Source organism: Carlito syrichta, unplaced genomic scaffold, assembly GCF_000164805.1.
Source record: "Carlito syrichta isolate Samal-C Ts95f unplaced genomic scaffold, Tarsius_syrichta-2.0.1 Scaffold124506, whole genome shotgun sequence".
NCBI lineage: Eukaryota > Metazoa > Chordata > Mammalia > Primates > Tarsiidae > Carlito > Carlito syrichta.
In genome coordinates, this window is record NW_007068602.1 from 265,961 (window position 1) to 279,406 (window position 13,446).

The 13,446-nt window shown below is 36.9% G+C and overlaps 1 protein-coding gene across 1 annotated transcript in view; it reads left to right on the forward strand.

Moving 5' to 3' along the window:
- The window catches only part of DEUP1 (deuterosome assembly protein 1), a 139,400-nt gene that overhangs the window by 91,699 nt on the left and 34,255 nt on the right, over positions 1 to 13,446 (forward strand). Inside the window, exons 10-11 of the mRNA XM_008048544.1 lie at positions 2,309 to 2,506; positions 4,424 to 4,510. Coding sequence (XP_008046735.1) covers positions 2,309 to 2,506; positions 4,424 to 4,510 — 285 coding nt within the window. The remainder of the gene's footprint in view (positions 1 to 2,308; positions 2,507 to 4,423; positions 4,511 to 13,446) is intronic.

A 13,446-nucleotide genomic window follows, 5' to 3' on the forward strand; every position in this document is an offset into this window, starting at 1 on the left:
ATTAATTTTTTTCATCTGGGGTCATTTTTTTTCATGGTGGGGTTAGATAATGTGATTTCTAAGGTCATGCCCAACTATGAAACTCTAAAAATGTTAGTAATGAGAATAGAATCAGGCCGGGCACAGTGACTCATGCCTGTAATCCCAGCACTTTGGGAGGCCAAGGTGGGTGGATTGTTTGAGCCCAGGAGTTCAAGACCAGCCTGGGCAGCATAGCAAGACTTCATCTCTAAAAAAAATCAAAAAATTAGCCAGGCATAGTGGCACACATCTGTAGTCCCAGCTACTCAGAAAGCTGAGGCGGAAGAATTGCCTGAGGCCAGAAGGTTGAGGCTGTGGTAAGCCATGATTGGGCAACAGAGTGAGACCCTAACTCAAAAAAAAATAGAATCAGATGAGAGGCTGGTGGCATAAAGCCTGGTGACAGATCATGTTTGCTTCTGAACATGTGTACTTCACATGTTAGGGCATCCCATGCTAGATGCCATTTCCTAAAATCCAACTTTTTTCCAACGTGAGCCACTTCCCAGGACCCTACACACAGGAGGCTGCAGAAAGCAATCGACGATTCACAGGTGCTAGAATAGGCTGCCTTTTACCAGGAGTATGACTGTGGAAAGATGCACACCTTAATTTTCTAATTTGCTCAATAATCTGCAAAACAGATGTTGTGGGGACTAAATGAGATGAAGCATGTAAAGTATGCAGACCATCCAGACACAAAGAGAGGCTTTAAAAACATATGTGGGGCAACCCCTTTGGGTCCCCTCCCACTGTGGGAGCTTCTCTGTCCTCTCAATAAATCCTGCTTTCTCAAAAAAAAAAAAAAAAAATGTGAACCAACCTCAGTAGGCAGGACATATTTAGATCCTGCTCCATCTAGTAAACCTAAAGAACATTCTCCACATACTGAAACAATTTTAAATTTGAATGCTGCCTGGGCATTCGATGTTACTGAGGAACTGCTAATTTTAAGACATTAAAATAGTATTCTGATTATATTAAGAGAGTGAGAGAGCCCTTCATCTTTTAGAGATATATACTGAAACGTTTAAAGGTGAAATGAAATGAAATCACTTGTAGAACTGTGTGCACAGGGGTTCATGACCATTTCTCTTGAGGATGGCCGCCTACTTCACTCTCCAACCTCACGCCTCTCAGGCAAGCAGATCCCGGCCACTCCCAGTCCCTTGGGCTCACTGAGTGTGCACTGCCCTCTCTCATCCTTGTGCCTTCACTGCACTCTTGCCTGGGAACTGTCTCAAAATCTGTCTTCTGACTGGCCTCCACACATTCGGTCTGAAGAACCCTCTTCTGGAATCCTACCCTGACATCCCCAGGCTGGGTGAAATACCTCCACTACATACTACTGACAGTGATTCTACATTATGCTGTAGTTGTCTGTTATTTTTCTGGGCCAAGACAGCAGCAGTAACAATATGAAGCAAAGGCAACACTTCAGAGGTGGAAATAGAATGAACAGAATGTGCTGTCAGGCTGGGTTTGAAGGGTGAATGTGGAGAGGAGTCCAAGATGACCCCAGGATTACGAATATAAGAAATTCCACATGCTTAAAGCACAACCTAATTTAATTTTTTTAAAGTGCTGAGTTTAGCCAGGCTCGGTGGCTCAGCCTGTAATCCCGCGCCTTTGGGAGACTGAGGTGAGTGGATTGCCTGAGCCCACGGGTTCGAGACCCGCCTGGGCAGCGAGACCTCATCTCTACATTAAATCAAAAAAAAAAAAAAAAAATCAGCCGGGCATGGTAGCACATGCCTGTAATTCCGGCTACTTGGAGGGCTGAGACCGAAGGATCGCTGGAGCCCAGCAGGTCGAGGCTGCGGTGGCCAGGAGCGGCCACTGCACTCCAGTCTAGGCGACAGAGTGAGACTCCAACTCAAAAAAAAAAAAAGTGCTGAGTTTAAAGCCAAGCATTCTTGTTTCTTGTATAAACTCTTTCAATTGTTAGCTTTATGACTTTGAACAAGTCATTTAACCTCTCTTAAGCCAATTTTCTTCTTCATTAAAAAATGCTTGATAATACTTTCTTTACCTTCTTGTCAAAGTAGTTAGCAAAGTGGTCAGCAGTAAGTGATGACTTGCGTGTAATAGAAAATAGAAGTAAGAAATGAAATTTTGGAATTGGGAGGGGAAAATATTATCTGCTTTTATCATTGATCAGGAAAAAAGGGTAAAGTGAGGCCTGCCAAAGTTTTAGAATAGGAGGATAGAATGTGACCAGTAAAAGCGTTAAGCCGCTCTAGAAACAGAAGGGATGGTGAATAGTCCTGGTCTCTGTCTGCTACAGATAAGAAGCCAGCTCCAACGAGAGGAAGAGCAGCACAGCTCTGAACAGGAAAGAATGAAAAATGAAATCTCTGACCTCACAGAAGAGCTTCAGAAGAAGGAGATCACTATAGCAACTGTCAAGAAGAAAGCTGCTCTCCTGGAAAGACAGTTAAAAGTGGAATTAGAAATTAAAGAAAAAATGTTAGCACAACAACAGGTATGAAAGCAGGCAGAGCAGCACCTGTCCACTGTTGCTCCTAGCAAACGATTGCCATCATTACTGACCGATAAAAGCATCGAATTTCTTGGTATCATTTCTGACTAGCATCACAGAAAAGCTTTGTGGCGGCACATAAAACCTTTGTGAAATCATCAAAAAAAGAATGAAGGAAATAAGAAACAGTGCAAGAGAAGTTCATTAATTCTCATCCCTACATTTTCCTGTAACCCATATTCTGACCACCTCCCATGGTATGCTCCAATCAAAGATTTCTTCCTGACTTTGTTTTCTGTACTTCCCTTCCATTAATGTTTGTATCTTTAAAAAAAAAAAAACTATTCCAGCTCTTCTTCAACATGTCCCACTCACTCACCCAGTTTAATGTATTTCTTTTAGAATTTTTTTTTAAATGGATGTTGAAACTTGAATATCAGTTCATATTTGCTGAACATTCACTCAGTGCACAGCATTGTGATGCATGAGAAAAACAAATGTAGTATTCTTCGGCTAAAATACTGCAAATAGACCGGGCACAGTGTCTCACACCTGTAATCTCAACACTTTGGGAGGCCAAGGTGGAAGGATTGCTTGAGCTCAGTAGTTTGAGACCACCCTAGGCAACATAGCAAGACTCATCTATACAAAAAAGGTAAAAAAAAAAAAAAAATTAGAGAGTGATGATGCACACCTGCAGCCCCATCTACTTGGGAGGCTGAGGCAGGAGGTTCACCTGAGCTTAGGAGGTCAAGGCTTTGGTGAGCCATGATAGTGCCACTGCACTCCAGCCTGGGAGACAAGAGTGAGAACCCAACTTAAAAAATAAACAAATACTGCAAGTAACTTCTCCTTCCCTCCATTTCTGCTTCCCTCCTTTTCTTCCTTTTCCTTTCTTTTTTTCTTACTATTTTTTAAATTCTCTTAATTCCTTACAAAGGGATCAAAGTGGTACCCTGCTATGGAGAGCAGAGGCTTTTTATCTGTCTTTTTATCTCAAATCTTTGAGTTTTTGAGAGCATCATTCAATAACTTTCTAAGCATATGAAGGTCACTTCATAGATAGTATGTGTATTCAAATATGTATATTATAAGAACAGAATTGTGGGCTTATGAATTGCCCATTCATAAACCTTAAACTATGATTAATTTGTGCAGTACACAGGAAACCAGCAGAGATGGGATAATCACATTGGTTGTATCTTATAGGGAAGGATATTTCATAGGTGTAACAGTGATCTGGGTACTAGGATTATGAATTATTTTTACTTTCACTCTTTATCTTATGTATTTTTCAGGTTTTGTCAATGAGTATGTAGTTTGTAATTTACAAAAGTAAATCTTTTTAAGGCAAGTGTTTTATACAAAAATGAACCCTAGAAAAATAAAAGAAAGCTACTATATCCAAGTATTGTCAGTTAGAATAAATCAGGGAAATAAAATAAATTAAGAGACAAAATGAAGTAGTCACAAATAAAGATGAAAATTTGGCATAAATATCAGAAATAACAAAATTAAACATGAAAGTTATATATTGTCTACTGTAAAAATTAATCAAATGTTGAAGAAATTTAATGGACAGTGTTATTCAAGTATGTTTTTTTTTAATGTAATTTCTCTGGTGACACTTGCATAAATAAAAAATAGAAATGAGAAACAATTTTGGAATTAGAAGGAAAATGTAAATGAATCATTATTGGAAGTTTTTGTTTTTAATTTAATATTGATCAGAAAGGGAGAGTGAAGAGGAGCCTGCCAAAGAGAGAACTGTAGGATTGACATGATTAACAATGGTCATGCCTAATGAATGTTTCCCTTCACTATACCTAGAAAATGTTTGTATCCACAAAACAAAATTAATGTTTAATAGAACTATGATTTTATTATTAACTTTACATTTTTTATCTACTAATATTTCAGGTCTCAGACATGAAATATAAGGCTGTCAGAACTGAAAACACACATCTAAAAGGAATGATGGGCGATTTAGACCCTGGACGATGCATGGTAATTTGCTGAAAGCATTCAACAAATTGAACAGAGAGATTAGTTGGTTGGTCATGATTTACCCAGACATCATTTACTGAGCACTTGCTATGTGTCAGGCATGCAGGTGTAAGGTGGAAAATTATCTTGCCCTTCAGTTGAACTTACTTGTATCCTCTGGCTGGAAAATTTGAATTTCTATTTTTCTTCCTTATTGCTTTCTTCTTTTGGGGGGCATAATTATGGATCCTGTACTTAGACTACAGATGGATAAAAATTAAAACACATATGATTTCCCTGTTACACTAAAAAACTGTGTGTCACCGAAGACATTTTTATTTCTAAACACTGAATACACAAAAAGGTAAATCAGATCCTGCCTCCATGAATGCCTTTTTTTTACTCACAAAATGGTATTTGTATTTTTCAAATTTTAATCTGCAACATTTTTAGGTGTATATTCTGGGTCCTCACAGGCCCCACCAAGCCTGCTTCTTTCTGGGTCCAGTAGGCTTTTGTCTTTGTTTATTTATTTGTTTTTGCTCTTTCAAGAAATAGAAGACACAAAGATATATAAGGAAGCAACTAATTATCCAGACCCCTATCCCTAATCCCAGTTTGGACACCAGGGATATCCAGTGCTAATAAACTAGTGTTTGTGGTAGCGTCTGTAACATTTTCCTCAGTCATGCACACATATGGAAGGAATGATCTGAGTGTTCTTTGACGGAAATAAATGTATAATACACACATTATTCCTGAACTGCCTTTTGACTGTACATTATGGGCAACTCTACAATTCAGTAGATAAACATGTTTTTATTTTTCCTGATTTCTTAGAAAAAACTACATGCTCATATAAAATATACATAATTTGTTATAAATTGAATCATAACTTACTGGTAATTTTAGTGCAGTCTTTTTTCTGTTGTTGCTTGTTTTACTCCTCTCCCTCTTCTCCAATCATCTACCCACATCACACCCCACTCACTAGATAATACACACCAGCTACTCAGTAGGTTTCATGTTGGACTTCTTCATATTTACTTATTTATTTATGTTTATATGTGTGTGTTTATATACACATATATAGGTATCATGTGGGACTTCTTAATACACACACACACACACACACACACACACACACCAGGCACAGAAAAAAACATGTACACACATTGTAAAGAGATGTCCATCATAATCGGAAGTGTCTGAATGCTGATGGTAAGTACCTTGAGCACCTCTTATAATTGTAGAAGTCAAAAGTGACTTGTATTTATCTTATTGAATATTACAATTTTAATACAGTTTTTTCCTTTCTTAAAATGTATACTTTTTTGTCACCCTTTGTACATATATACATTATATATATTACATATATAATCATATAGTACCTATTGGGAATTTTATCCTTTTTTAAAACTTGGATCGTAATACGTACTTCTCTGGGTCTTGTTTTTGTTTACTCAACAATATCCCTTGGAATCATTCCAAGTTTATTTTATTTTTTATAATGGCTTAATATTCCATGATATGTATCAAAATTTGTTAAACCATTTTTCATAATTATTTCAACCATAATTTATTAAACTGTTTCCAAATTTTTGCCTAAATAAACAATACTATAAGAAGAATCCCCACACATATATTTTGGAATAGCTTCCAAGAGTAAAATTGTTCATTCAAAGGGTATGTGTCTTTTGATTTTAATAGCTATTGTCAAATCAAATTTCTACCATCTCTGTATGAAAGCAGCATCATTTTAAATTTTTTTCTTATTAACAATAGGTGTTATTTCTCTTTTTAATTTTAGTCTGATGGTTATAAAGTAATTTCTCAATAGTCCTTTAGTTTGCCTGTCCCTGACTACAGGTGAATATATTTTTGTATATTTATTGGCAGTGTGTACTAATATGAATTGGGTATATCCTTTGCTTAGAAAATAAATTGTCTTTTTCATGTCAATTTATAACAACACTTTTCTAAATTTGTTGTTTGTAACTCCATGACATTTTTTGCAATACAAAAAGTTTTAAACTTTTATTTGTCAAAAATGTATATCTCTTTGTTTATAGCTTCTGAGTTTCCTTCCTTGAATAACAGGGTTCTCCCAACTGCTACAAGTGTATGTAGCCTAATTTTTTTCAAAGATTTTTATATTTTTCATCTAAGTATTTAACCCACTTGAATTGTACTTTTGAATTTGATATAAAATAGGAACCAAATTTACATTTTTATATGAACATTAAGCTCCATTTATCCAGATTCTCCTGACAGCTTCCTGTTGGATTTTATTTGGAATTGAATTAAGTGTATATATTAACTTTGAATGACTTGGCATTTTTATAATAGTAAATTTTTCCATCCAAGAATGTGACATGACTTTCCTGTTCTTCATATTTTATGTTTTTCAATAAGATTTTACTGTACTATTTGTATAGGCTTTGTGCCATTCTTTCAAAATTTATTCCCAGTGTTTTACAATTTTTGTCACTGTCGTGAATAGAGTATTTCTCATTTTCCATATCTAGGAACCTTATTATTAATATAGAAAAATCCAAATTACTTTATTAATCCTATTAGGCTTTTTACTGGAGGTTTTATAGGGGTTTTTTGAGATATATAATCATATTAATAAAAGTAGATCATCTATCTCTTTTCCCCTTTTAAGAGAAAATGATCTCTTTTCCACTTTTTATTGTAGTTTTTTCTTTTTGGTCATATATCATTTGCTAACACCTCCAAGAAAATCTGAAATAATAACAGTGATTGCTGGCAAATTTTCTAGTTCTTGATTTAAATAGCATAGTTTTAGTGTTTTGCTGTTTAGTATATTTGTTCTTGATTTATGGTCTTTATTATATCTTTCTATTCCTATTTTACATAAGAGCTGTTATTAAGAATTGCTGCAAATACCTCTTCATCCTATATGACATCATGTGGGGTTTGTTGTTAATTTGTTGATGTGTAATAGTTTATGGTTAACAAATTGCCTGATATTGATCCATCTTCAAATTCCTGAAGTAAACCTTTTTAGTTATTGCATTCGTTTATTAGGGCTATTGTAACAAAGCACCAAAAACTGGATGACTTAAAACAACAGAAATTTATTATCTCACAGTTTTAGAAGTTTGAAGTCCAAAATCAAGGTGTCAGCAGGACTAGCTTTCCTGGAAAATATGTCCAGGAAGATTTTTCCTTGATGCTTACTAGCTTCTGGTAGTTTGTCAACAATATTTGGTGTTCTTTGGCTTATAGATACATCAGTCCAATTCTCTGTCTTCATGCAGCATTCTTCCTGAATCCCTGTCTTCACATGGGCATTTTCTTCCTGTGCTTCTTCACAGTATTTTCTTCCTTGTATGTCTGTTTTTGTGTCTAAATTCCTACCCCCCATAGTATGATGCCCAAGAGACAAATCTATTTTTTAAAAAACTACAGCAACATGTTAAGAGATAGGTAATATAAAAATATGTAAATTCAAACAAGTAAAAGTCAAAATTGGGGGGGTTGGGAATGGAGTTAAAATGTAGAATTTTCTTTTTTTTTATTTTAAAGATGTGGGGCACAATTCATGACTGGGTATACAAATAGTCGTTGTACAGGTAACGTTTGGGCCCCTCCTTGATCCCCACTTCAATTGGTTTGAGATCAGTTACCCTTATTGATGTTGTGTGCCCCTCCCTTCCCTGACAGTTTCCCATTACTGCAAATCCTTTTCTTATACTATTATGGTAAGTGTTCGGGGTCCAATTATGAGTGAGAACATGTGATATTCAGTTATTTGTTTCTGTGATAGATCACAGAGTGTTATAGACTCAAATTCATCCAGATTGCTGTGAAGTCCATAATTTTGTCCTCCATCATGTACATATACCACATTTTTTTTTTTTTGAATTGGAGTCTCACTCAGTCCCCCAGGCTGGAGTGCATTGGCACACTGATGGCCACCCTAGTGTCAACCTGCTCAGGTGATCCTTCCACCTCAGCCTTCCAAGTAACCAGAACTACAGGTGCACACTACCACACCTGGCTAATTTTTGGATTTATTGCAGAGATGAGGTCTTGCTAAGTTGCCCAGGCTGTTCTCGAACCCATGTACCCAGCCTACATCTTTTTTATCTAGTCCACATTAGATGGGCAGCACTATTGGGTCCATGTTTTTGCTATTGTGAATAATGCCGCAATAAACTGGCGTTGCAGGCCTCTTTTTTGTAGAATGATTTGAGATCTTCCGGGTATATTCCCAGAAGGGGGATTGCGGGGTCGTGTGGAAAGACAATTTTTAGATCTTTTAGAGATCGCCACACTGTTTCCACAGAGGTTGTATTAGTTTACATTTCCACCAACAGAGTAGAAGTGTTCCCTTTTCCCCACATGCTCTCCAGCATCTGTTATTTTTTGAGTTACTGAGGATGGCCATCCTGACTGGAGTTAGGTGGTATCTCAGTGTGGTTGTAATTTGCATTTCTTTGATGATTAGTGAGGTCGAACATTTTTTTCATGTATCTGTTACTGCTTGTATGTCTTCTTTTGAGAAATGTCTATTCAAATATTTTGCCCACTTTTTAATAGGGCTGTCTATTTTTTTCTTTTCAGCACATTTGAGTCCTTGTAGATCCTAGATATTAGGCCTTTGTCAGACACACAGTTGGCAAGGATTTTTTCCCATTCTGTGGTCTGTGTCCCCACTCTCTCAATGGTTTCTTTGGCTTTGCAGAAGCTTGTCAGTTTGAGGAGGTCTCACTTGTCCAATTTCTATGGCATGGACATTTGGAATTGTGATCAGTAATTAGTAGTCTATTCCAATTTCCATGGGAGTGTCTCCTGCGTTTTCTAAGGTTCTTAAAGTTTGAGATTTTATGTTTAGGTCTTTGATCCATTTAGAGTTGATTTTTGTGTATGGTGATAGGTAGGGGATCCTGTTTCAATCTTCTGCATGTGGTCAGTCAGTTTTCCCACCACCATTTACTGAATAGGTTCTCCTCTCACCAGTGGGTGTTGGTGGAGGCTTTGTTGAAGATGAATTGGTTGAGAGATTGAGGTTTTGCTTCCAGAATCTCTATCGTGTTTCATTGTTCTGTATGACTGGTCTTGTACAAATACCAGGTTGTTTTGATTATTATAGCCTTATAATAAAGTTTAAAGTCTAGAAGTGTGATACCTCCTGCTTTGTTTCTTTTGCTGAGGATTGTTGTGGCTATTTGTGCTATGTTTCCATGTGAATTTCTGTATTGTTGTTTCCAAGTCTGAGAAGAATGATGTTGGTATTTGAATGAGTATTGCATTGAATCTGTAGCTTTCCTTTGGTAGGATGGACATCTTAACAATGTTTATTTTTCCATTCCATGAGCATGGAATATTTTTCCATTCGTGTCATCTTTGATTTTTTGAGAAGTGCTTTGTATTTTTCATTGTAAAGGTCTTTCACCTCTCTAGTTAGGAAGATTTGTACACTGAGACTTTTCCAGAGTCCTTTATTAGTGCAAGAAGGTTTTTGACAGAGTCCCTTAGGTTTTCCAGGTATAGGATCATACCATCAGCAAAGAGGGATAAATTAACTTCCTCTTTGCCTATTTGGATAACCCTGACATCCTTCTCTTGTGTTATTGCTCTAGCTAGGACTTCCAATACTATGTTGAACAGAAGGGGTGAGGGTGGGCAGCCTTGTCTTGTTCTGGTTTTTAGGGGAAATGCTTCCAATTTCTGTCCATTTAGCAATATGTTGGCTGTGAGTTTATTGTAGAAGGTGCTTACTATTTTGAGGTATGTTCCCTTTATGCCTAGGGGTTCAAGGGTTTTTATCAAGTAGGGATACTGGATTTCATTGAAAGCCTTTTCTGCATCTAATGATATAATCATGTGATTCTTATTTTTACATCTGCTGATGTATTTAATTATATGTATGGTTTAGTGGATGTTGAACCAACCCTGCATCCCTAGGATGAAGCCTACTTGGTTGTACTAGAAATTTTTGAGATGTGTTGTTGGAACTGATTTGCTAGAATCTTGTCGAGAATTTTTGCATCTAGTTAATCAGGGATATTGGCCTATAGTTCTCTTTCTCTGTTGGATCTTTACCTGGTTTGAGTATCAGTGTGATGTTTGCTTCATAAAATAATTTAGAGAGAAGTCCATCTTTCTCAATTGCCTGGAATACTTTCAATAGGATTGGTGTCAGTGTCTCCTTGTATATTTTGTAAAATTCTGCAGAAGCTGTCTGGGCCAGGACTTTTTTTCCATGTAGTTTTCTTCTGATGGAGTCAATTTCTAGGTTGTCATTGGGCTATTTAGGGTCTCAACTTCTTCTCATTTCAACCTTGGGAGGTTGTGGGATGTCAGAAAGTCCTCTATTTCACTTAGGTTTTTGAGTTTGTTTCCATACAGGTGTCCATAGTAATCTCTGATAATCTTTTATTTTTCTTTGGGGTCAGTTGTGATTTGATGTTTTGCATTTTTGATAGTGTTTATTTGGGCTTCTTCTCTCTTTTTCTTGGCTATTCTGGCTAGGAATTCATCGATCTTGTTTATCCTTTCAAAAACCGAGCTTTTTGTTTCACTGATTTTTTTCTATGATATTTTTGCCTTCTATGTCCCATATTTGGGCTGTTACTTTCATGATCTAGATTCTTCTGCTGAAGCTAGGGTTTTGGTCTTGTCTTTGCAGCTCCATTAGGTGATCCATCAGGCTGTTAACTTTGATCTTTCTGTTTTCTTGATTTGTGTTCACAGAGAAATAAAGTTTTCTCTTAGTACTGAATTCATGATATCCTAGAGGTTTTGGTAAGATGTGTCTTTATTTTCATTTGTTTCCAGGAATCTTTTAATTCCTGCTTTGATTTCCATTTGACCCAGAAGTTGTTCAGCTCCATGCTGTTTAGTGTCCATGTCTTTGTGTGTTTTGGGGGAATCTTGGTGGTATTGATATTTATTTTTATTCCACTGTTGTGTAAGAAGGTGCATGGCAGTATTTCAGTCTTATGAAATTTGTTTATGTTTGATTTATTACCAAGAATGTGAGCAATTTTGCAGTATGTTCCATGTGGTGATGAGTAGAATGCATATTCCATGGTTGTTGGGTGAAATGTTCTGTAGGTATCTAGTAAGTCCATTTGTTCAAGCATCAATTTGAAGTTTGGGTCTCCTTGTTGATCTTTTGCCTTGATAGTCTATCCAGGGTCATTAGTGGGGTATTTAAGCTCCCAGCTATGATATTGTTAGAGTCAATGTCTTTTTTTAGTTTACTTAGTAGCTGCTTTGTAAAACTGGTGCTCCTATGTTGGGAGCATATATATTCAGGATAGATATTTATTATTGAACCTTTTTCATTATATAGTGTCCTTCTGTATCTTTTTAAGTTTTTGATAACTTGAAGGTTATTTTGCCTGATATTAAGATTGTGACTCCTGTTTTCTTTTGTGTTCTGTTTGCCTGATAATTTGTTTTATATCCTCTAACTTTGAGTCTGTGGGTGTCCATTCTGGTATGATGAATCTCCTGGAGATAGCATATTTCTGAGTCTTTTTTTTTTTTTTTAATCCAGTTTGCCATTCTATGTCTTTTCAGTGGTGCATTTAGTCCATTCATGTTCAGGCTGATTATTGAGATGTGAGAGTTTATCCCTGTCATGAGGCTCTGATAGAGTTTGCTGTTGTTGTCTGTTTATTTATTTGTTGACTTTGACTTTTATGTTGATATATGTGTGTGTTTTAAATCTTGCAATGATGCATGCTGTGTTGATTCTCTGTTTTTCTGTATTCTTGGGAAGATCTTGGTTGTTCTTTTTTCTCTTTCTTCTGTGCTTAATACCTTCTTAAGCCTCTCTTGTACAGATGGTCTGGAGACAGCATAGACTCTTAGGGATTGAATGTCTGGGGAGGATTTTAATTCTCCATCACTGATGAGGCTTAGCTTAGCTGTGTAGGAAATTCTTAGTTGGAATTGTTTATCTGTGGGAACTTTGGAGATTGGACTCCAGTCTCTTTTAGCCTGTAGTGTTTTCATAGATAAGTCTGCTGCTATTCTAATTGGTCTTTCTCCCTGGTAGACAGTCTGACCCTTCTCTCTCACTGCCCTTAGGATTTTATCTTTTATACCTATTTTTACAAGTCAATAACTATGTGTCTAGGAGTTGGTCTTCTCATTTGATGCTTTATAGGGGTTCTCTGAATCTCTTATGTTTTGATGGTCACATCTCTGATGAGATATGGGAAGTTTTCTTGGATGACCTCATGGAATGTTTGTTCCAGGCTGCTATTATTCTCATTTTCTGCTTCAGGATACCAGTCAGGTATAAGTTTGGTCTCTTAATATAGTTGCACATCTCCTGAATGCCTTGTTCCATCTTTTTAAGCTTCCTTTCTACGTTTTTAACAGATTGGGCTAGTTCTATATCTTGGCCTTCATGCTCTGAGATTCCTTCTTCTGTCTGGTTAATTCTGCTTTCCATGCTTGTCAGTTCATTATTTATTTCATAACTGTATTCTTTATAGTTTGCATCTCAGTACTTAATTATTTTTTTAAAAAGCAGAGACAATCACACACATAAAAGAAAAACTTTTTTAGTCCTTGATCCTCCTCTTGTGGCAGTTTCTGAGACTTTGGGTTCCTAGTAGGCTTGACCTAAGCACTGCTGCTCTTGGCTGTGGCAGAGAAGAGGGGTTTCTGACTTCTAAATCTGTCCCCCTTTTCACTGTGTGGTCAAGGGGTACTGCAAACAGCCCCCTGCTGATCCCCCTGTATTCAGCCTTCTCCATTTGTGCTGAACCAGACACTCCTTACCTGGATCACACATTTCATGAATCACTGGGAAAAGGGTACTGAGTCACTTTCAAACTCACCACCACTCATCCGCTGTGAGCTGGGTTCTTCTCCAGTTGCAGCTGTAGACAACAAATGCTTCAGTTGGGGGATGGCGTGCCTGGGTCTCCTGAGTGGGCCTGTCCCTCTGGGGATACTAT